Source organism: Caretta caretta, chromosome 2 (assembly GCF_965140235.1).
Source record: "Caretta caretta isolate rCarCar2 chromosome 2, rCarCar1.hap1, whole genome shotgun sequence".
In the NCBI taxonomy this organism is placed as follows: domain Eukaryota; kingdom Metazoa; phylum Chordata; order Testudines; family Cheloniidae; genus Caretta; species Caretta caretta.
Genome location: NC_134207.1, coordinates 268,400,795 through 268,425,468, shown reverse-complemented (window position 1 = coordinate 268,425,468; position 24,674 = coordinate 268,400,795). Strand labels below are relative to the sequence as shown.

The 24,674-nt window shown below is 53.6% G+C and overlaps 1 protein-coding gene across 1 annotated transcript; it reads right to left on the bottom strand.

The window, feature by feature from the left end:
* Nucleotides 1–234: 234 nt before the first annotated feature.
* On the bottom strand, nt 235–23,791 carry LOC142068356 (uncharacterized). Its single transcript, XM_048842013.2, has 11 exons — nt 23,614–23,791; nt 22,773–23,171; nt 21,046–21,172; nt 20,213–20,326; nt 17,808–18,689; nt 9,091–9,650; nt 7,666–8,055; nt 6,620–6,746; nt 5,569–5,682; nt 4,448–4,558; nt 235–3,939 (listed from the first exon to the last, which is right to left on the bottom strand). The coding sequence occupies exons 1-11, from the start codon at nt 23,677–23,679 to the stop codon at nt 2,987–2,989; spliced, it is 3,843 nt and encodes a 1,280-aa protein (XP_048697970.2). The 5' UTR covers nt 23,680–23,791; the 3' UTR covers nt 235–2,986.
* Nucleotides 23,792–24,674: the final 883 nt, after the last annotated feature.

Below are 24,674 nucleotides of genomic sequence, written 5' to 3'. Positions count from 1 at the left end.
TGTGATGGATCAGAAAAATTCTTTCCACCCCCTCTCTCTGGGGTGCAGGAAGCTCAGCCCGCCTCCCTCAAAAAGCAGCTGCTGAGACATGGATACCCCCACTCTGTTCTGCTGGGGGCCTTTCTTCACTCATGGCCACAACAGAACACAGCCGGTCTTCCTGAAATCTCGTTTGGAGGTCTTGTGGTCAACTAAGACTTAACATGGCCAAAATAGAGCTCCTGATCTTTCCCGCAAAGCTCTCCTCTCGCCCTTTGTGACATTTTTGACTCGTCTCTCTCCTTTAAATCAGACATCCAGGCCATGTCTATATCTTGCCACTTCTTACTGCACCACATCTCTAGTATCTGACCTTTCATCTCTGCCCATGTAGCCAGAATTCTTGTACAAGTCTTGATCATCTCACATCTCGACTCTCCCTTCCTCTCTGGCCTCAATGTCAGCAATCTCGCAGCCCTCACACACATTCAAAACAGTGTTGCTAAAGTCCTTTTCCTGGCTCATCACTGTCATCCTCTCTTTCCCTCCACTGGCCCCTCCTCTTCAGTCGCATCGAACAAGAAGTCCTCCACAGTGTAGTGCTATCCTATTGGACCTCTTACCTCAGCACACTGTTGACTCTGCCTTTGCTCCACCAATGGTGCCGGCTTCCATTGCTGATTCTCCACTTCTCCCACAACACCACTTACATGTGGGGAAAGCTCCCAGTCAAAATCCATAAAGCCACTACACCTTGTCCTTTAAATCCCTCCTCAAAACTCGAGTCTTCCAAAATGCACGTGAGAAACTGCAACCTGATAATGGCTGGGCAAGTGGAGAGCATCCGGCTAAGAATTTGGATAGTCTCCCCCGCTCATTTGTCTCATCTACCTGATGCATCTTGTCTTGCAGACTGTAGGCTCTTTGGGGCAGGGACTGTCCTGTATTACGTCTGTACAGTGAACAGCAGAATGGGGCCCTGACCTAGGTGGGGCCTGGAGGTGCTATCACAATATCAATGTTATAATTTAACAATAAAGGAGCCTGGGGCCAGGACACTGCTCATGGAAACCAGCTTCTGGCTCTACATCTGCGTGAACAACATGGCGTAGGTGAGTCTCAAAGAACTCTACATGCACAACCAGCTGTTCTCAGCCCCACCGTTCCCTCCCAGCTTGTGTAGGCTGGGCCCACACCCTCTGGACTAGATTTTGAACCCCTTTCTCTCACTGGTGAGCACTTATCCTATGCTCAGTCCCCTGGAAATCAATGGGGCCAGTAACTGCTCCACTATGGGGGTATGGGATTCACAATCAGCCAGATGTGGAGGGTACCAGCCCTCCTAGGATCTTAATCATCTGACAATTATTTCAATAAGCTTTTTTTTTTGTAATTATCTCAAACTCGTCAGGTAAGAATTCCTTCTGAATCACTCCCCATGCATCGTGGTATTTCAGACCGGACGGATATGTGCAATGGAACATACTGCTGCTGCATGGCAGGCTGAGCTGCACTGGCAGACGGTCAGTTTCTGACGGTATCTTTGTTTGGCTCTTGATTGTACATTTTATTATTGTGCATTTTGAAAAGAGGATTTGAGAGAACGTACATGTGAACTACTCGCACAGCCACAGCTCTACCCACGTGGATACGAACAGAGCAGTGGTTCTCAACCTATTTATCATTGTGGGCCGTATATGCGGCCCACAATGTGTTACCGGGGCCACAGGTTGAGAACCACAGCACACGCCTCCCTCCCCCTCCCCCGAATTTCCCCCCACAGACCCCTAAGCCCAGCATCTCCCACTCAGAGACCCCTCCATAGAGTGGGGCCAGGAGCAGAGCTCTGGGCGAGGAGCCAGGTGACAGGGACCCTGGACCCCACTGTGTGCGGTCGGGCAGCAGCCCTGATCCTGGACCTGGCCACATGGGACCAGGTGGCAGGGCAGCTGGGTGGCAGGCCTGACGCCAATCCCGCGGGGCCAGCCAGCAGCCCCAACGCCAACCCTGGACCCTATTGTGAGGAGCTAGCGGGCAGCAATGGACCCTTGCTGTGCAGAGCCAGCCAGCAGCCCTGGACCCCCAACCCCGTGGGGCTGGATAGCAGCCCCAACCCAGACTTTTTGGGGCCAGGTGGCAGCCCTGGACGCCAGACCTCTGCTGTGTGGGGCCAGGCCCTGGACCCCCGCCTTTAGCGCACAGCTGGACTGCAGCTGTGTGTTAATTCGGCCACATGCGGGCCACGGGTTTAGAACTACTGGAACAGAGGAACGTAAATATTAACCAGCTACTTCCCTTGGGGGATGGGTCCAGGTGGAAGAGTCCCCGCTCCACCCCATTCTGGAAAGTCAATGGGACTGAGTCACTCAGGTACTGCGGAAAATGTCCCCCAAGCTGTCTGTTACTTCAATGGGCTCATGGACAGTTAGCCAGATTTCATGATGCTCACAGGTTAATAGCAGCCCTGTGATGTCTCAAGCACAGAATCCATCATTTGAATGGTGCCCGAGACACAGCCCCAAGGGAAAGATGTCCACTCCCGTCAAGAACACTGAACATAAGCTAGTGACAGTGACTAAACATTGTAGAAGAAAGTGAACGTGTTCCGTTAACTGACAGAGATGGCTTCCCCTTTCCAATGGGCACCTTACCTGCATACCACCAGCTGGGAATCCTGATTGACAGGTCAAACACCTATGAACACTGAAAAGTAGCTCTCGTTGGCTTAAGGAAGATGCAACTACCTTTAGTGTGATGAACTAGCAAGAGAGAAACACAGGAAAAGAACGACAAGCTTCCCAGGGAGCACTGAGCCTGCCTAGCTGTTTTTTGCCCTAGTGGGAATGGACTCAACTGCTAATAAACCAGCAGCCTAGACCTCTCCACGGATCATCCTGCTGACATTTAGTTCTCTGTTCAACACCCAGAGCCTTGGTCTCTCTCCTTTGCTCAGATGCCATCATGATTGTCCCCAGCCAGAGTTCCCTGGTAGCACTTAACACAGCATCTACGGGGGGAACTCCTTGTGCATCAAGGGCAGCGACGCAGGCTCTCCCCTGTGCGTTTTGCCTGGCAGGTCGTGCAAGCGTCTCTGTGCTGCCAGGGTCCCCCAGAGTTTCTCCCCCGTGTGGATGCGTTGGTGTCCCACCAGGTGCTGCTTCCGGGTGAAGCTCTTCCGGCACTCGGGACACTGGTAGGGCCGCTCTCCCGTGTGCAGGCGCTGGTGGGTCAGGAGGTGCTCCTTCCGCATGAAGGTTTTCCCACACTCGGTACAGCCATACGGTCTCTCCCCAGTGTGGATCATCTGGTGCCTAATGAAGTTCGAATGGTGGTTAAAGCCCCTCCCACATTCGTTGCAGATATACGAGCCCCTGCTCTTCCCCGCGTGACTCCTCTCGTGTATCATGAGGTTGATCTTCAGCCGGAAGCTCTTCTTGCACTCAGCACAGGTGTGCGGCCGGTCCCCCGTGTGGGAGAGCTGATGTTTGCTGAGGCTCGACTTGTGAGGGAAGCTCCGCTCGCACTCAGGGCAGCTATAAAGTCTCTCCCCCAGCTGAACCTCTGGGCAGGATTTGAGACAGTGGTTTTGCTTGAAGCTCTCCCTGCGCTCAGGAGGCGTGTGGGCTCCGGCATGGATCCTCTGGTGCAGTACACACTGCTGCTCATAAAGGAAGCTTTTCCCACATTCAGAACAGACGTACGGTGCCTCTCCTGGGAGGCTCTCCTCTTGGACAATGATAGTGGTGAAGTTACTGAAGTCTCTCTCGCCCGCAGCAGAGTCCTCCAGACTGTTCCCGTCAGGGTATTCCCCCTGGATGCTGACGTTGCCCTGATCGTCACAGATCGGTTCCTGCTCAGGGTACTGGAAAACAGTCTCTTCTGGTGGTCCAGGCAATGTGCTGTACAGCTCCAAGCTCACTGGGATTCCCTCCTCAGCTTTGACTACAACCTCGTTGTCTGCTGGACTCAGAGGAGAAACCAAGAGTTATTAGTTTTCTGTTCCTTGTCCATCCACCACCTGCCTCTCTTGCACCCTGCCATCTTTCTGCTTCCAGGCACCATCTGCCTGAGAAACCTGTGTCACCAACTTACTGCCCCGCTCTAAAACTCCTACACAGGCAGACAGCGAGCGGGGACTTATGGTGCAATCACAGTACCTCAGTGCCAGCCAAGGAAAAGAGACGCCAGGCTAAGAGACTTAGAGGAGAATGTCCCTTTGGCATAAAAAGGAGAAGAACCAATTCCGTTCCAACCCACCTTCCAAAGAGCCCAAAAAGAGATGGCTGAATGGAAATCAGTCAGGCCTGGTGGGTAGCTGTGACTGAGCCCTGCAAAAGTGATCTGAGAAATGCAGTTTGAGAGAGAGGACTATCTGACAAGATGGGACGCTAAGAGCTGACAAAGGTCTCCCTTGATTGACAGATTCCTGTTGCACTCACTGTTTGAGTCATTCCAATCGCTCGCTCACCTGTGCTGGGCTCCGTAGAGATCTCTCTCTCCTCCGAGTCCCACTGATCCCTGATGTACAGGTCTTCTTGTTTTATCCACGATACAGTATCATGAGTAAGGCTCAGCGATTCTGTTTGCGAGAGGAGAGAAATTACATTGTGATTAGCTAACATCCACCCATTCCCATGTTTCTATTAGCTAACATTTACACAGAGCACCCAGGTGCTATACAGAGAGAACAGAAAAATAACCCACGCTGAAAGGTGCCTACAGTCTGGGCTTGGTACAACACGATGCAGGGAGAGATGAGAGCAAGCGAGAGGTTTGCAGAAAATAAGGCAGTGAAGATGCAGCTTGTGTTGGTTCCTGATTTTTATGTCAATAGAGAAGTTTGGTGTGTATAGTAGGGAACCAGGCTGGATTTCATGGCTCTTTGCACTTGCACCCGAACATTATGGTACTCAGGGTCACTAGTCCCTTTGGAAAAGCTTGGCCAGTGGGCACAGGGAGTATGAAAAGCAGCAGTCCTTACCTTCCTCTGTCTCTGCTGAAATATGGTTCCTACCTTAATCACGCACCTAGTACAAACCCTCTGTGTTGCATTTCTTAATTCCTGGCTCTATGCTCCAGAGAAGGCACATAAGCTTTCCTGGCTTCTTTTCCATCTCTGAACCCCTCCATGGCTCTCTCCATCCTGGCTGGCTGAAGTTAGAGCAAACTGCTTCCAAAACAGCTAACTCTGTGGCTTCACTCAGAGCTCTCTCTGTGCCATCCGGCGTACCTGATCAATAAAGAACCACCTCACACCCCACAGCTGGAGGGAGCGCCTGTTCTTGCGGTGCCCCTCCTTCTCGATCTGTGCATCCAACTCTGTACAGCACTATTTTACCTACCTATCCTGCTTGCAAAGCCTCCATTGCTATAATCTGAGAGTCCTCACACCAAGTATTTATCCTCAGAACACCTCTGTGAGGTAGGACAGATAGGGCATATAGACAACAAGGTCGCAAAGAACGTCTGTCGTAGAGAAGGAATTGAACCTAGGTCTCCCAACTCCCAGGCTAGTGCTCTAACCACCGAGCCATCCTTCCTCTCCTACATCTGGCAGCAAAGCACCTTATGACGCTCCAGATAACTCACCTGTGCTAGGCTCCATTGGGATCACTCTCTCCTCAGAGTCTTCCTGAGCCCCCCTACACGGCTCCTCCCCCCGTTCAATCCTGGACAGAAGGTCAGGTTTGGAGATGGCGTAGTCTGTTCATGTGAGAGGACAGGAAGGGGTGGGAGGGTTAGTCATTGGTACTGAGTATTATTTACGGACAAGCAAGGGTGATTTTAAACCAATCTGCCCTCCCGGTTCAGGCACAGGGAGGAGCCCTCCATTCCTGCAGGCAAGCAGCACGGTGAGAAGCCCAGACCCACACTTTCCTGTGTGCCTATTTCAAACCGCAGCGCCCTCACACAAGCAGGGAGAGAGCTGGCTGCTAGGAGAGAGGGGCTGGTGGGTTGCTTCCCCCGCCCCCCAAAATTCAGACATCCAAAGGCACAACAGAATAAAGCTATAAGATTTATAAGATTTGCTGTGTATCAGTTTCCTGACTATTGCATCTTTCCTTCTGCTGAGTTTTTAGCTCGAGGTTGGTGATACCAGAAACTGGGAGACATTTTAAAGGCTGGGAGCTAAGGGAGAGAGCGAAAACCCAGCACAGCAAAGTAACGGCAGCGAGCAACCGAGTCGTCACTCACCACCCTGGGCAAGAGCACCAGCACCACGAGTCACCGCCCTCCGTCTAGTCTAGCAGCAATGTCAGGGCACATTCACAATGCACAGAGCAGGCCTGGGATATTCCAACTGTGTCAGCAGCAGGGTGTGTAGGCTGAACATGTGCAATGATATGGACCTGTTATTCAGGGCTGGAAAGCTGCAGGTGAGCAGTCACTGCAGATCTCTCATTCTCTGCGGAATGGAAGGAACGAAGCACAAACTGAAGGCTACAAGTGCTGCTTCGCTGGAACCATCACTGCTGGTGAAAGGTGCCTGTTGCACCTTCATCCCTACAGAATGGACAGGGCACAAGCAACAGCGCTGCAAGCTTGCTCTCCTCTCCCAGTCCTCGGAGGACCATCTCTCGGGTTTACTTCAGCGATCACGGACATTCTAACAGGTGAGTGAAAGAAAACTGATCCTTACCCAGCGAGATCAATGATTCATAGTTGCCTTTCATCACATTCTTGTAAAGGTCTTTCTGCCAATCGTCCAATTTCCCCCACTCCTGCTTGGAGAAATAGACGGAAACATCATCGAATGTCACTGGCACCTGAAATCACAGGGGTAATATAAGTAAAGAATTAAAAACAAAACACGATGTTAACATGACAATATCCACTTAACTTAGGGTTTGCCCTTTGTTTATGGGCCTTCCCTCAGTTTTCTATCCAGGTAACAATGCTAGTATCCAGTCAATCTAGATGAATGCTTGTAGTATGAATACAAGACACTAAATTATACGCTTTATTTGTGTTCAGACAGTGCATAAGGGGCCCTGTCCTCCAAACCCTCAATCACGCAGAAAGTCTTTACTCATGTGACTTCAGTGGGGCTACACACCCTGAGTTGGTGTGCTAAATCAGATGAGAATCTTGCGAGTCAATCTAAAAAAAAAAAAAGAAAGAGCAAATCCATGTGGCAAAATATGTCCTTTGTTAAGTTTCAGTGCTTATTGCTTCTGTTCCTCTTGGCCCCTAGGATTCATGTTACCTTGACCTGCTCAGATATAGAATATAGCCTCTTTACCTGAAATTTGTTTTAATATACATCAGCAGCTACACCATCAAGGCTTTCCTTGCTTCTTCACTGCTCAAACACCTTGTTTTATTTTTCTCATTAAAGACAAATTTAAACGAGCAATTCAGCACTTCTGCCATTTTAAACTCCTGATCATTTATCAATTTTTTTCTCCTCGGATAAGTTTGCAAAAGGCCTTCTTATTCCTCTTAGCGCCACAGAAATCAGACTGCCTACAGACGCAGGGATGGAGCAGAATCCAAATAACTTGGTAAGCGAGGATGGAAGCAGCCAGAGAGTGGAGGAGGAAAACCACACACTACATATTATATTAAAATAAAAGAGTACATAAGATACAAAATAGGATCATTTCTCTTCAATTCTCCTTTCAATATCTAATCCAACTTCAAAACTTTATATCTCCCCCTCAGCACCAGCTGGGATATCGTTACCTTGGGGACTTCTCCCTTAGTGCCTGGGGGGAGCCTCAGGATCCAGAAGTTCCTGTTCTTCAGCAGGTTCTCCATGTTCTCCAGCCTCCTCTGCATCAGTCCATATTCCTGGATCAGAGATCCCAGCATGGCTAGTTGGTTACTAAACTCCATCATTCCTTTTTCTGTGTCACATATTTTCTTCTCAGCTGTCCCTGTTCTGCCCTCCAGACTCAGTAACTGTGAGGCATGGGAATCCACCTTCCTCTCCAAGGCTTGAATAGCAGCCACTACAGTCCACAGGGAGATCTCTGCAGTTTGCAGCTGCGTTTCTCCCACAGCAGTTTGCTTGGGGACAACGTGGGGTTGCAGAGGAGCCGAGTGCAGGGACTCCATGTCCCATTCCCGAGCCTGGGTGCAAGGACAGAAATTGAGAGAACTGAGGTCTTGGTCCAACCTAGGAGAGTCTCCTCCAGCCCTTGTCTCCATGAGATCATTGTACCAATTTAACTAAATCAGTTAAGAAACTGCAGCCCCCATGTGAGGGCACTTTGACTTCAATGTAAAAGTGCCCTATATCCATGTAGCTTAAGTCAGTTCCTTACTGACAGACAAAGGGTGGGGGTAGATTTCTTAGACCACAGTGTGAGCATCTGAGATTTCAATGTCCAGCCTGCTGGTTTGCCTGCTATTTTCTATTTTGAAGCCAGAGAAATAATTGCACATCTACCTAATCCCGGGCATGTTTTTACAGCTGTTCATTTTAATTTTAGTAAATCTTTTTTGTGGACACTGTCCTAAACCCGCTAAGATAGCATCCCCCCGCCCCCCGTCAACAGGCGGCGGTAACATGGAGCACTAGGAGGATGGGAAACACACGGATCCGTTCCAGGGGGTTCGCAGAAGTTTGCGGAACGTGGACCGCGGCCCTGCGCATCATCGCGCTTCCTACTGGCCATCACACACGAAGCGCCCTGGAGGAAAAGGCAGCCGCTGTTTACATGGCAAAGTAGCCCGAAGACAGCAGCGCTGTCACGTTTGCCTGTAGCGCAAGAAGGCGAAGATTTGCAAAGTCGGGGCTCACATTTTGGCTCCGGCACGCGGGTGCCCCGGTTTGAAAACCCCCAAAACCAGAGCAGGCAGGGAAGGCTCCGCACAGGTGTAGACGGCCTTTCGGGGCGAGAGGAGAGCGAGGCCCAGGTGACCAGCCGGGTGCTCGGTGTCTCTAAGGCACAAAGACCGGGGCGTTTGCCGCGCCAGGCAGCCTGGCCCCCTTCCTGCAAACCCCTGCCCGGCCCTGGCTCGCCGGCCCCGCTCGGCGCCCAGCGCTGCCCGCCCCTGCACCGGCCCCAGCCCGGCCGGGCAGCACCGCGCTCCCGGGGCAGCCCGGGCCGGGCGGGGAGAAGCTCCCGGGGCCCGAGGCCCCCCCGCCCGCCGGGCCCTTACCTGGGCAGCGGCCCGCTCGGCCATGGCCCCCCCCGGGCGGGGCTGTTCCCGCGGGCCCGGCCCGGCCGAGCCCCGCTCCCGCTGCGGGCTGGGCAGAGTCCCGGCGCCGCCTCGCCACGGGCCGGCCCCGCTGCCGGGCGGAGCAGAGCGAGCGCGGCCCGCAGGGAGGGAGGGAGCCGCGGCCTGGCTGCCGGGGCCGGGAGCGGCGGGGCGGGGCCGGCGGGGAGCGGGGCGGCAGCGGCCCCTGGCGGCGGGGATCGCGGCGCCGGGCGCGCTCCGGGGCGGGGCCCCCCTGGACCGGCGCGCAGCCCCGACGGGCTCTGGGGCGAGCCTGGGCTCGGCCCGCGCTCGCAGCGGGCCCCGGCTCCCCGGCTCGGCGGCAGCGTTGCGCCCCGCAGCGATGGGGGCCAGGGGCCTGTCGCGCTGCTGCTTCCTTCCGCCGGTTATCGAGGTCTCCGTGGGCCACCCCCCAGCCATGCCCGTTGCGAGCCGCTCCGCCCGCGGATCACACCCGCCCGGGGTCACCGGGAGCGCTGAGGGCGCATTGTCCATGGCCCCGGCTGGTCGGTGCCATCCAGCAGGCAGGGGGGCGGGAGCCGGGAGCAGCAGCTGGAAAGCTCGTCTCCCTCGCCCGCAGAAGTTGGCCCAATAACTGAAGTGAGCTCACCCACCCAGCCGCTGGAACAGGTTTTATAGTGGGGGCGCTGAGAGCCCTTGAACCAAACTGTGCAACCCCGCTATGCAAGGGGTGTGCGTGTGAACACGGGCAAGTCCTGCTTTCTGGGCAGGTCCCCCCCAACCCTCCTTTCCAAAGCGCATTGGGGTCTATAGAGGCACCCGGTGCTGCCGGTCACATTTCATAGAAGGGAAACAAGCCCAGAGGCTGGGCATGACTTGCCTCATTTGCTGTGTGCTGCGCTGGATCAAGACACTAAACAAGCAGCCTTTCAACTAGTGGGGTTCTGACCCTTGTAAATGCCATAAGGTCACATGGCCTCAGTGGATCCATCCTAAAGCAGAGCTAGTACGTCTTCCGGTTGGTCTGAGATCTGCCGATGAAAGGAGGCTTTAGTAGGACATCTGCTCAACGTGCAGCCGCCGCCAAAAAAGCCAACAGACTGTTAGGAACCGTTAGGAAAGGAATATAGTTAATAAGATGGAAAATATCATAATGCCTCTATATACAGCCATGGTATGCCCACAGTTTGAATGCTGAGTGTAGTTCTGATCACCTCATCTCAAAAAAGATGGATTAGCATTGGAAAAGGTACAGAGAAGGGCAACAAACATGATTAGAGTTATGGAACAGCCAAGGAGAGATTAATAAGACTGGGACTGTACAGCTTGGAATAGAGACGACTGGGGGGGGGGGGGATATGATAGAGATCTGTAAAATCATGACTGGCTGTGGAGAAAGTGAATAGGGAAAGGTTACTTACCCCTTCACATCACACAAGAACTAGGGCGTGACCCAGTGTGCCTAGGGCAACCCTCACTGGAAATGCCAAGGCCAGGGCAGGCTGCAAAAGGGAGAGCAGATACTCCCAAAACTGGTGGTTAACACTGAAGTTAAACTCCCCAACCAGTCACAAACTGCGCTTCTGATCCTTCATACTGGTTATCACGAAGCATAAAAAAGGAATCACACAGTCCTCTCATTGCACTCCAGTCTCTGGCTCCCAATCAGCGTCTAGGTTCAGTAAGGGGAGGAGTAATTTAAAACTCTGCTCACTATACAACATGTTCTTCTGACCCTCAAAGGGCCAGCCACATTGCCAAGTTAGTACTAGTTTGGATCTTAAATCCCACACCGCCAGCCAATCCTTTAGTGTCTGAAACTAAAGGTTTATTATCAAGAAAAAAAGAAAGAACAAGAAGAGAGTTGTTAAATGGTAAAACAGTCACATACATACAAAGACTTCAAAGTCCATAGATCAGGTTCTTAGCAGTATTGCATGAGTCTGCAGGCTTGAAAGTCCCTCTAGAACACATCCACAGCTGGGATGGGTCATTCAGTCCTTTGTTCAGAGCTTCAGTTTGTAGCAAAGTTCCTCCAGAGGTAAGAAGCAGGAATGAAAACAAAATGGAGAGGATGCAGCTGTCTTTTTATAGTCTTTTGCCATGCAGCTTGTGCTTCCTTTGTTTCAAACACAAGCTGCCCAGCACATGGCATGGAAACCTTAGAGTTCTGTCCATAGGCGTGTCCCTGCATGCCTTGCTGAATCATAAGATGTAGCCCCTGAACCTTTCAATGGGTTCATTGTATAGCTGATATCCCTTGATGGGCCATCAAGCAGGCTGTTGCCAATCTGTCTGGGAGCGTCACCCAGATGCAGAGCACAAGTTTGGAAATACAGATATACCATGCATATCTATAACTTACAATACAAAGGTGATACAAGCATATATTAAAAAGATTATCATACTTGGCAAATTACAGTATAACATTTGTACAGATACCTTACATGGCATACCTGGCACAACTCATTGCAATTTTACAATATTGGTATTCATAATATCCTAAAGTGTCCCCCAGATTCCATACAGCATCACAAAAGGGTCACCCAATTAAACTAACAGGCAGCAGGTTTAAAACAAACTTCAGGAAGTACTTCTTTACCCAATGCACAGTCAACCTGTGAAAATCATTGTGAAGGCCAAAAGTATAACTGGGTTCAAAAAATAATTCGATATGTTCATGGTGGATAGGTTCATCAATGGGTATTAGCCAGGATGGCCATCCTCTAGGTGTCCCTAAACCTCCAACTGCCAGAAGCTGGGTATGGGCGACAGGAGATGGATCACTTGATAGTTGCCCTGTTCTGTTCATTCCCTCTGGGTCACCTGGCATTGGCCACTGTCAGAAGACAGGATACTAGGTTAGATGGACCTTTGGTCTGACCCAGTCTGGCCGCTCTTACATTATGTTCTTATGAGATTGGCACAGGCTGAATGTTTCAAAAGCAACTAGTGATATGAATGTGATGGGGTACCCGGGGTGCAGCTTGGGACTGTGGGACTGCTGTGCCCCCCTGAACTCTCTCCAGCCTGGGCTGTCTCTCACAATGCCTTGCTAGTGACCAGCAGCAAACCCCTCCAGGCGCTGTGATCGCTCAGCATAACCACATGTGGAGCCCCCACACCCAGCTAGATGGCATGAATGCTCCCAGAGCCACTCATGAATCACCCAGAGAAAGGCACCAACATAAGAACACCAGCCAGATCCCCCCAGCTCCTAGCACTGTACCCCAGAAATATAATGTCTTGCACTGCTCAAGATGAGCAATGCAGATTTATTAATTGGTTCACCACTTCATCAATGGAAAGTGGACATACACCAGCCTTTGCAGAGCCTGAGCAGATTTACCAAACACTTCATACAAACTCACTGGTAAAGATAAACAGTAAAACAAATTTATTGACTACAACATATAGATTTTAAGTGACTATAAGTGATAGGCAAAAAGTCAGTGTTAGTTACCAACAGAAAATAAAATATAAGCACGCAGTCTAAAGTCTCAACCCTATTAGACTGGGCAACATCTAGATTAAGCAGTTTTTCTCACCCCACTGGATACTGCAGTTCATAGTACACAGATTTCACCCTTGAAATGTACGCCAGTCTCCTCTGTTGGAGTCTTAAGTCTTCTCAGTGTCGTTCCTTGCAGCATCAGTGAGGGCAGGAGAAAGATGAACAGTGGGCCTGCTGTGTTCTGTTTTATACCCTCAGTCACATGTGCTTGGGGAGCACAAGTCCAGGCCTGTCTGGGTGCATTGCTGAGTCTCCAGGCAAGGATGAGCAATTCCCTTGGTGTGGCCTCATGCAGGTGAGTCACTGAATTGTAGCTCCCTTGCTGGACAATGGCGGTTGATGGGTTGTTTGATACCCCGCCTGGGCATTTAATACTTTCCTTGCTGTTGCCTCTGGGGAGCTAGTATCTGGCAGATTCCCCGATTTACAGCATGTTTTAGTGACAACCATACTACACAATTCTCATAACTTCCTGTGCATTAATGATATACATATATGGATAGAGAAATGACTTTCAGCAGATCATAACTTTCTCCTGATACCTCACACAGTCTGCTTTATATGCAAGATCACAATTATATACAGATGAGGAATATGGGGGTTACAAGATGCTCCCCCCAAGGTATAGTATGTCACAATGAGGTGACGTGTTTGGGTGTCCAAATTGAAATATGTGAATGGGGCCCAAGGTTTTTTAAGTGCTGAGCAACCTCCCTCTGAAAATCAGGACTCTTTCAGACGGCTCACATTGGGCACTTGGAAATCAGGGCACCCAAAATCCCCCATTATTGATGAAAATTGAGGCCACAGATTTATTATTAGTTTTAGCTACAGTGGTTTATTTTGGGGGCTTGGTATTTTGCAGTCACTCTGCACCCCTAGCATGCAACACAGGATTTGCATAAACCTGGCTCCTCCCCCTCCCCCAGCCCTAGCCTTCCCCCGTCATCGCCTTCCACCCTTGCCTGTGTGGGTATGGTGCAGAGATCCTGAGTGAAACTATACAGGGCTTGCACTTGTGCTGTACAGGGGTGGGGGGTAATTGTTGCTTTTATTTTAAATCTAGGAAATTAAATACCAAAAATGGCATTAAAAATGTGAAGGATGCAATGTGAAACACTTGAAGATCAGGAAACGACCAAGTTGCAGTTGTGTGAAATGGAGGTTTAACTCCAAGGAAAAATTTACATTTAAAGGACTGGACATTGGATTTAACACTCGCTATTAACATAAAAGGAAAAGACATTCACACACACAGATCTCACTGATGATGAAGTAGCTAGGAGCACACACCAATATGTATTTAGCCAGGATTTAAAGGCTGAGAGTATGTCATGTAAGGTCCTGCACTATGTTTCCAGGAAGAGTGGGATCCTTCGGGAGGTCGGCCCTGTCTGATCACCCCGAGATTCCTGTTGGGGGTGGCTCAGACCGGAGATGAAAACGGGAGCTCAACTGGCAGAGACGATTTTACTTGAACAGTTCTCCCAGATATTCCCCCCTGGGGAAAAGGACGAGTCCTATGGCATCGACCTGAGACAACCTGGCAGCTAAGACCCCTGTGATGATGACGCCTTGCAAGGGGCCTGTTAGGGCTAGCACAGGCCAATGAGAAAACTGGCCACACCACAACAAGGGCACAGATAAGGTTGTTTGGTCTGAAAAATGACCATGCGCCATCCTTACACCTGCTGGCTGGTGGTTGGTTTCACCAGCTCTTCCGCCAGGGATGGAGGCAGCTTCTCTCTCATGTTTTGTATTGAATTAAAACCAAGACCTTGCTCTTGCAGCAGTGGGATCCACCAGGCACAAGGACCCATCTAAATGCACCCAGCTGCAGGATGCGTTATCGCTGTGGGTGGCCAAAACTCTGGGATACCTCTCAGGCTTTCCCCACCAAGCTTCAGAGAACATTATTCCAGGGCTCCCCCGACAGGCATGGTCTGTTCTCCCCTCTCCCGCCATATGCCACCCCTTTTCTCCTTCCCCTGCATGTTCTTCTTTTCTCACCTTCTCCATCTCCCCCCAACCCTGTGTGGGCTCAAGGGTTTCCAAAGTCTGGATCCCCCTCCCTGTTCTTCAAAGTTCACCCCCTCCTTTCTCCCCTGTCCTGCAGTTCTTCAGCCCTCCCATCTAACCCCCCAGCCCATTGCCAACCCTGCTCCTCACTTCCCCTGGAAGAAGCCCAGACCTCAGAGCTGTCTCCAGCTCAGGAGATCTGCTCAGCCTAGCTAGGGGTTTAGGTGTGTTATTGTTACAATGTCAGAACAGACAAGCTAGTTACACCGTAGGGGGAATAATCATCATTTATTAGGTGCCAGGACACAGAAGACGCGGTCCCTGCCCCCGAAGAACTTACAGTCTAATCAGCCAACACAAACACATCTAGCCATATCCACAGCTTACACTGGTCATGGGGGAGGAGGGTAAAGGTGGAGTAAGTGTGGGGAGTAGCAGATCAGCAGTGGGGGAAGGGTACGGGGTGGAGGCTCTCAAGGAAACCAGGGGGTCAGAGTGGAGAAAACTGCAGAAAGGTAAAAGAGACAGACTAGCACCCGACAGGACCCGGTCCCAGAGGGAACCTACCCCGTCACAGCTGGTTCATAGCTTCCCTCCATCTCCTGGCATGCTTTGGAGAGCCTGGTTGGTGGGGTCACTTCAAAGCTGTCTTCACTTTAGTTTCGGGCAGATGCTAACCAGCAGCACACCAATGGGCTGCCCCCAGCACAGAAATCCTTCAGTGACCAACCAGCCCTTGGTGTCCGTCCGTGGAGACTGCGAGCCGGACTACTGCAGCGGGCTGGGGGCAAGTCACACTGGATTCAGTCATGAGGCGGATTTTTACCATCCTGTGTGGCCAAAAACAAATCGAGCCCAAACCAGACTCTTGCTGCTACCAACCTGCCCCCCTCCTCCAAATGGCAATGAGAGGCAGGATGGCCCAGTTGCTAGGGCACCAGTCTTAGACTTCAGTGACCTCAGTTCAGTTCCCTGCTATGCCACTGACTTCCTGAGTGACCCTGGGTGAATCACTTAGCCCGGCCCTCAGTTTCCTCAGCTGTAGAGTGGGGGTAATAGCCCTGCCCTACCTCCAAGGCTGTTGTGAGAACCTCATCCCATGGACCTTTCAACCCACCAAGTTCCTCCCTCCTGGGTTTCTGCCCTCGTTTCCCCTCCTCTCTCTGATTCATCCCACCCACCTTGGTCCTTCTCAGGTCAGTCCCGCAGGGGCGCTCTGCTCTCGTGTGCTTCAGGCAGCGTGGGAGCCATGCCCTGCTCAGTGACGCTGAAGCACATGGGGTGGGATCAGTGCCCCTGTGCTGCAACAGGCGAAGCGCTCTGCCCCATCTCACTGAAATGGCCTTAGAGAGCGGGTGGGGGAAGGTTACAATGTATATGGGCTTGTGACCCGCAGACTCCTTGGTGCCACCTGGCAGAGGGCACAGGGTTTTTCAGGGATCCCCTAAGTCGGATGTATGCATCAGAGTTCATCGAAGGTCTCTACGCAGAGCCAGTAGCCTACCAGTCATCAGAATCATTGCATGACGTATGTATGGAGAATGGTTAAAGAGAGCTGGCTCTGGACTGAAAATGACCTTCTTAGGGTTTTGGAGGGAACAAGGCAGGTCCCCAGGAGGCGACACACCTTGGAAATGCTCATTTCAGGCAGGAGGTAGCAGACCCCGCTCTCCCCCCAGCCATGTGTGACTGGGCAGCTCACACCACGGGCCGGCTGCACACCGAGCCACAGGCAAAAGGGGAGATTGTGAACATCCTCTCTCGCAGATTGCACACGCTGACACAAACAGCAGTTGACGTCCTGTTATGAATAAAGACAAAGGATGGGACTGGTAGAGGTTGGGGGGCAAGGAAACACCCGGAATCCCTCACCTCGGAGGCAAGCACCTAGTGAGGCTGTAAAATGCTGCCAGGATTGGGGTGCGAGCAATATTCTCGCAGCCGTGGGGGCTCTCGGCAATGAAAAGGCAAGGTCCTACAACACTGGTTATGATTTTACTTTGGCTGGAACCATCTGCTATCACTTGATGCTCTGGGCTTCATTAAATAACCTTATCCTCGATTTCATGATGTACCAATCTAAGTGCTGGGTGGGAAGCGGAGCGGCAAACTGAGGGGCAGCGGGGTGTGGGCTGTTTCTTGGGAAGCAGCAAATCTGTGAATCCTGCAAGTGAGCGGCAGTCCAGGGGCTGGACGCGCCAGGGAGATGCTGCAGGCTCGAGGGGGCCTATCGGTAACCAGCAGAGAGGAAGGGGCCCTGCGAGGCCTAGCTGGAAGGGCTTGTGTTGCCCGCTGGAGTTGGGAAGCTGACCCCTGGCAGGCACAGATCAAGCTTCCCTACGCTAAGGGCAGGGGGTAACAAGGTACCCCAGGGAAGCACCATAGGGCGCTCCAGCCAAACAGCAGGCAGGTGGGAAAATTAACTGCAAGAAGGATCACCACAGGAACGAACTGGAGGAGCCCAGGGAAGGAAGGAATCCCGAGCAAGATTCCCAGAGGATCATGGCTGGGTCGTCCACGGCCCCTGCTATGAGAATACACGGATCCCGCACAGATTCCCAAGCTCCAATGGGGCAGCAAAGTGTGGGAGCGGAATATCTGAACATTCATGAGCCAGGGGATCCCCAGGCAACACCCACTGAAACTGAGCTGGGTGCAGCCCTGCCTGGTGTGGCGTTCCCTAACCCAGGCCATAGGCCATGGTCCCACATGGTGGGTCAGAACCATTACTGCCAGCTCTTCTCCCTGGGCTGCAGGAGGCCCAGGGCCTGCGGCGGGGACGCCCCTTTCCCTGCTGCCGGGGCCCTTTACCACTCAGTCACAGCAGGACACAGAGGCTGGGACACTGCAGAGAAATCAGTGCCCAGCCCCACATGAACAACTCGGTGGAGGTGGGGCTAGGAAGGCCCCATGTCCCCTTCAAGCTACCCCCCATCGCCTCACCCTTCCCTCCCAGCTGGCCCTGAGACCAGAACAGGGACCCTCCGCTCCTCCAGGCTGACACTCCTACTTCTCTTAACAAAAGGCTGCGTTCAAAATATAGCTTAGTTCCCGTAACAATCGAGTCGCTGCGGTGCCTTAGCTGGAGCTCCCGGGCGTTGCTCTCGGAGGGGGGCAGCCCCCTGTAAGCCCCACGGAGCGTGGATTCTGGCCCTGCTGTTGGTTTACCCCACGTGGCCCGGCCCGGGGTCCAGCACGCCCTGCAGGGGGAAGCCCTTCCCGGTGTGGATGTTCTGGTGGTAATAGAGCGATCGCTTGTAGCGGAAGCTCTTGCCGCACTCAGGGCAGCGATAGGGGCGCTCGCCTGCATGCATGCGCCGGTGCTCTACCAGGTACTGGTTGCGCGTGAAGCTTTTCTCGCACTCGGTGCATTTGTAGGGCCGCTCCCCCGTGTGGATGCGCAGGTGCCGCGTCAGGTTGGAGTGGTGGCTGAAGTACCTGCCGCATTGTGTGCAGATGAAGGAGCCTTCGCTCTTCCCCGAGTGGATCCGCTGGTGCAGCACCAGGCTCACCCTCTGCTTGAAGCTCTTCCGGCACTCGGCGCAGGTGTAGGGCCGCTCCCCGGTGTGCGCCAGGTGGTGCTTCCGCAGGCTGGACTTGTGGCAGAAGCTGCGCTCGCACTCGGAGCACTGGTAGGGTTTGCCTCCCGCCTGGGCCCCGGGGTGGGGTCTGGGGCCATGTTTAGGCTGCAGCAGGCAGGCCCCTGCTCCTGCGTGGTCCCTCTGATGCAGGGTGAGATGCTGCCGGCTGCGGAAGCTCTTCCCGCACTCGGCGCATACGAACAGCCTCGCTGCTGCAGGGCTCTGCAGGTGACCAAGCAACGGCTCGAGCTCCTGGGGGTCTGTCCCGCACAGAGACGGCTCCTCCAGGCCGTTTCCGGGCAGGTCCGCTGGCTCCCTCTCGGGGCTGCACAGACTCTCCTCATGGGTTGTTCCCTGCTCCGGACACTGGAAAACCTCCGTTTCCGGCAAAGTCCTTTGTAGCTGAAAGTTCTCCGGCTCCTCCTCAGGGTTCTCCTCCTCCACTTTGACCACCACCTCACTACCTGCTGCAATACAAAGAGAAGCCAGGCTGTATTCACTGCATAGGCGGAGGATGGAGGCAACCTCCTGAAACTATGGTGTCCTGGATTCCCAATGCAAGCCCATGGCCGGGCTGGGACTGACCACGGCCAGGGAGCTGAAACCCCTGGTAAAGCGGGGGCAGTTATAAGTGTTCTGCTGATCTAAGGCCTTGTCTGCACAGAGCTCCAGGCAAGTCTCCCACTGCCCCGGTTCAGCGCCATGGGTGCCATCCGCCTTTCGGCACCAGCAGCATCTCAGCCACCCTGTCACTCTTCCAGCGGTGAGTGGGCAGTTTGTACCAGCGCCCCTTGGGAGGGGAGATCTCCCTCCATTGTCAGCGTGCGCACGGCGGGGGTGGGGGTGGGGGGCACAGGTGCAGGGAAATTGCTGACTGCATAACCCAGGGTAGGGGTCCACCATCAGCTGCGCTCTGCAGAACGTCAGCTTTGCTGGGAACAAGCGGCTTTCTCCCCCTGCCGTTAGGATGCAGCCAGCACGCAGAAGGCTGGAGAGCCCCGCCTTGCAGACCACACGGCCGCAGCAAAGGGCCATACGCTGTTACTCGTACCACTGTAGGTCACTGACAGCTGGGAAACGAAGCCAGGCCCCTTTCATAGATCCCAAGACCAGAAGGGACCATTGGAATCACCCAGTTGGACCTTGTGTATCACACAGGCCAGAGAACAGCCCCAGAATAATTCCTACAGCCGATCTTTTAGAAAATCACCCAACCTTGGTTTAAAAATGGTCAGTGGGTGGAGACCCCACCCTGACTGCTGGTAACGCCTTCCAGTGGATCATTACTGTCACCAGCAAAAATGGACACCTTGTTTCCAGTCTGAACTTTTGTAGCTTCAACTTCCAGCCATTGGATCCAGCCCGCTTCTTAACTCCCCTCCAGTGGCCTCTCCACTGGATCCCAGGGTGTGAACTGCCCTCCCTCCCAACCGGAGGTCAACATCAGGGATTGAAGGAAGCCATTAACACCCTCCTGTGTGGGCCAGGGGCTTGAAATATTGCCTGTCTGCCCCACTGTGATGGGCTCTTTACCCACATGCTAACTCTGCTCCGCTTTCAATCTCCTCCTTCAGCTCTGCACAGTGGCTCCCTTGCCGGTCTGCCTGGCTCTCACTCCCGAGGCCTGCGAGAGTGTGTTCCCTGTTAGTCCCTCTTAGGGTGACCTGACAGCAAGTGTGAAAAATCGGGACGGGGTGGGGGGTAATAGGCTTCTATATAAGAAAAAGCCTCAAATACAGGGACTGTCCCTATAAAATCAGGACATCTGGTCACCCTAGTCCCTCTACGCCCCCCTCTCCTGTCCCTCTCTCCTCCCGCCTCCCTCCAGTCTCCCCTCTCTGCCACTGGTTGTCAAGAACGTTCACTCATGGCTTTCCCAGCCCATCTGCTCTGCACACAGTTTCCCCTCCCCACCCCCAGCTCAGTTCAGCACCTTCTCTCTCTCCTACCTCTGGCCAGAAAGCATTTTGTGAGGCTGTCTATAACTCACCCGAGCAGGGCTCCAGAGGGATCTCTCTCCTCTCGGAGTCCTCCCGATCCCTGACACACGGCTCCTCCCCCCGGTCTATCTGGGACAGGATGTCGGGTTTGGAGATGGCGTAGTCTGTTCGTGGAAAGAGATATCGACACTCACCGGCTACCCGGTACACGGAGCGGGAACGGATTTCAAACCAGCTCCCTCTGGTCACTGATGGCAATGGGATGGGGAAGAGGAATGGAGGCAAACGCGACACCAGCAAAGCTGCTCTCCCCACCCCGATGGGTCCGTGAGGAACCGCAGGGAGTGGAGCCCTGCTTGCTCCATCTGGGCTCAGATCACATGACTGCTCCCCAGCTGGGCTAAAAGCAGAAAGGGCTAGCTGATGGGACAGCTGCCAGGACTCACCTCCACGCAGGGAGGGAATGGCACACGGATCCCCTAGCCCCACTGCAGGGAAGGAACAGACAGAGGAGAGCACCATGTGTATGCTCAGGACCCTCCGGATCAGCAGCTGGGCCAGGCCCATGCCCCACATGTGTGTAATGTGCTCTGGCTGGGGCCCGTTCTCCCCAAGCACCTCTGATGAAGTGGCCAAGCAACGTGTCAGTTGTGAAGGCTGCGGCTTGAGATGCGGGAACCCTCCTGGACTGACACCAGCATTTAATTCAATCGACCCTCCAGCCCTGTAGCACGTCAAACCTGCCGGTGAAGGACACCGTGCTGCATAAAGGACGTTAAATTCACTTGACTCTTACAGTCCCTCAACAGCCTCCGGAAGGCAGAGACCTGAAAATATCCCTCCCCCAGAGCAAAGGTCACAGGTTTTATGAGAGGATCCTTACCCAGCGAGATCAGGGTCTCGTAATTCCTCTTCATCACGTTCTTGTAAAGCTCCTTCTGCCATTCATCTAAGTTCTCCCACTCCTGCTCGGAGAAATAGACGGAGACGTCATCAAATGTCACTGGGACCTGCAACCACAAGCATTGCACGCTCAGCAGCGGCTGTCAAATCGTAATGGCAGCAGCAGGCGCGGTCACGTGACACTACACACGAGACCAGGGGAGAATATTTAACACACGCGCCACGGAAACGCTTCACAACTTTTCTTCTTCTTCTTCTAAGCACGTTACTGGACAAAGTGCTCAGAACAACTCGCACAGGGAGGAGGAAATAAACATCATCACATTTCATCCCTTTTTGTCACCTAGGGCTCGATTCTGATACCCTTATTCCTGGTGAATAGGGTATGCACTCAGGTGCTACTCAATGTGAGTAAGGGTGTGACAATCCGGGCCTGTTTCCTCTCCGGAATTCCCTGTCCCCTGCCGGATCTGTCAATGCTCGTCCTCCCACTTGGCCCTACATGAAGAGGTGAAATCACCCTAGGAAGCAACCCTGGCAGTAGGATCCTTGTCACATGGTAAGTGACAGCGAAGAACACACAGCGGTACAGCCCTTCCAGAGGCTTTCACACTTTATCCCTCTCCTTTCATTGGCTGGAGGGTAGGAAGGAGCAGAATGGGGTTAATCAGCTCTGACCAGGGCTTTGCAGTGCCCTCATAGACTGGTTTATATCAGATCTATAGATCACCTGGGTATAACTCCCCTTCTATTACTGGAAGCCACAGCTGCGCTCAGAGTCCCATTGTGCTGAGTGCTGTATACACACTCAGCCTCCTCCCCACAGAGCTCACAAGGCAGTCATAGGGTTGGAGGGGAAAAAGGCTCCAAAGGAAGGGATTTGCTCCAGGTCACAGACCAGGTTGGTGACAGACCTAAGAACAGACCCCAACTCTCTGGATTCCCAGTCCAGTGCATGCTTTGATATGGTTCAGGATCATTCCCTATTTTTAAAGGGGTGCCCTCAACTTAAAAAAACCCCCACACACTTCCTTCTTAATATGCAACTCTTACGGAGCCCAGAACCGAAAGAGAGGAGGTGGGCCTTTTCCTCTCTCTTTTTTGAGCCTGTTTGCTTTGTGCACGACAGCACCTTTGTGTGAGTTGCACTTCTGTCATCTCCCTCGCAAAGCCGGCCAGTTTCCCTGTTGTTTGTGTGGGTCTCCCACACCGCCACGGCTTAAAAGGAAGGAGCGATTTTCAAACCCTCATGAATTGGCTGGGGGATCAAGGGGCGAAGGACAACCTGAAGCCACTTTCAAGTGGTTTCTAGCCATTGATTCTATCCTAGTTATTTGTATCGTGATCGCCCCTAGTGGTCCCAGTCAGGAGCGGAGATTATAGACCTGGCACTACACAAACATCCCACAGAAGTGATTCTCTGCTCCAGAGAGCTCACTGACCCCGTGGGGGGGAGCCGTGACTGGCGTGTGTAGAACCCAGTGGGAGGAGGAGAGGGGGCTGATGGATGGAATCACAAGGAAACAAGAAGCAGATGCTGCTTCTTAGCCAAAAAACAATCGATCAGTGTAACACCTGTACATCCTGCATGGGGCTGAGTGGGGTGTTACATCTGGCCCTTGCATGTGTGGAGGAGAAATTGACTCAATTACTTAATAATTTCCCTCCATCTTTAATCAGTATGATCTAGCCAGCTGGGATAGTTACCTTGGGCACCTCCCCCTTAGCGCCTGGGGGGAGCCTCAGGATCCAGAAGTTCCTGTTCTTCAGCAGGTTCTCCATGTTCTCCAGCCTCCTCTGCAGCAGCCCATACTCCTGGATCAGAGTTCCCAGCACGGCCCACTTACTCTCCAGCTGGTTCCCAAACTCCACCACGGTCTTCTCACAACCTATCAATTTCTTCTCAGCCGTGCCTGTTCGCCCTTCCAGGTTCATCAACCGGACGGCGTGAGCGTCCACTTTTCTCTCCACGGCTTGGATTGCAGCCACTAGAGTCAGGGAGATCTCCGCAGTTTGCAGCGGGGCTTCCCTCACAGAGGTCCGTCTGGGGACAGCGTGGGGCTGCGAAAGAGCTGAGTGCTGGGACTCCACGTCCCATTCAGGAGCCTGTGTGGGGACATGGAAAAAGGAGTTTGTCAACAGCAGCTCCAGAGAGCAACAGCCACTCGCACGCTACAAGCTGCTCGATGCTTTCTCAGACCCCATTTTTATTTTTATTGAATGCACACATAAAACCTCCTAGAGAATTAGCATGATGTTATGCAGAGGTCAGGTGGAGAAACTAAGCACTCAAAAGTACGAGATTCCAGAAGCTAAGGCTGAAAGATCAACTATCAGGCACATTTCTGCTTTGAAACCTGTTGTTGCCACAGGGAAGTTGTGCAAACCAGCGGGTGCTGGGCTGGGCGACAGCCAGTGGGAGGAGGGGGGTGTCCGCAAGATACACACGGTATTAAAGATGTGGGCGACACCATGGAAAAGTTTCAGACCCCCTGTCTAAAGTGCCCCTGCCGCCCACTTGAGAGACCAGCTGAGTATTTGTAAGCACCTGACAGACCCAGCAAAGTAAGAACTGGAACATTTCCACGCTCTGGAGGCCCAGCAGATCCAGCATCCTTCCAGGGCTTTTCTATTCAGAGCTAACCATTGGGGCAGCCCTGGAGGATCAGGGAAGCTTTCAGCCAGCTGTAACCAATCAGAATTCGTCAGCGGGTCAACTACAAATAAATAAGTTGCTCAGAGTAGGGAAGGAGAATCTCTGGTCAGGCTGCCTTTTATAAAAGCATTGGGGGGAAGGGGTAGCAAAGCCCCCCCTGAGCTGCAGCGACGCCTCCTTGGGCGGGCGGTATCCAGTCCGATCCCCAAACACGTGTCAGGGCAGAAGGGGAGGTTTGTGTTTTGAAGGGTCTGAAAATCCTCTCTCTGCCCCAGAGCCCAGCCCAGCCCCAAGGGTGCAGGAAGCGCTGCCCTTGTTCCCGTGCCGTTAGAAACCCGCGGTCTGGGCGCCCAGGACCAGAACTATCCCCTTCCCCCGGGGGGGGCTCCAGGAAAACCGCCCCGCAGGCTCCCAGCAGGGACAAAGCGCAAAGCCCCCGGGCGGGCAGGCGGAGCAGATGCCCCAGGTTAACCTGCCACCGGGCCCGGTCTCGGTGTCACGGGCCGCCCGCCTGCCCGCTGCTCCCCGCCCCGACGTGCGCCCGAGCCCGGCAGACACCACCCGGCCCCGGGGCCCTCCCCAGAGCGTGCGGCCCCGGGCGGAGCCGAGCCCCGGCGGCAGGAACCGGGTGCGGGGCCCTGCCCCCATCGCTCAGCCGAGACCGACACCGCGGCTGCCGGGCAGCAAAGCCCCGGTCCCGGCTCCCCGCGGGCCCGGGAGAAGCTCCCGGGGGTCCCCCGCGACAGGCGGTTTCCTGCCTCCCCCCCCCCGGGCCCTTACCTGGGCAGCGGCCCGCTCGGCCATAGCCCTTTGTCCCGGCCCGGGAGCGCCCCTCACCGCGGCCCGGGGGCGGCCCTAGGAGCTCCCGCTGGCCGGGCTGGGGGCACCGGGCGAGGCTGCTCCGCAGGGAACGAGCCGGGCGGCTGGATCCGGATCCGAGCCCGAGCCCCGCT

Bases quoted from the DNA above. Each gene is read 5' to 3' on its own strand.
- LOC142068356 (XM_048842013.2), bottom strand. From the start codon at position 23,679: ATGCTGGATCTGCTGGGCCTCCAGAGCGTGGAAATGTTCCAGTTCTTA. The intron at 23,172-23,613 runs GTGCTTACAAAT...GTCCCCACACAG, and splicing joins TACTTTGCTGGGTCTGTCAG to GCTCCTGAATGGGACGTGGA. The intron at 5,683-6,619 runs GTAAGGATCAGT...TCACATGAACAG, and splicing joins TGAATCATTGATCTCGCTGG to ACTACGCCATCTCCAAACCT.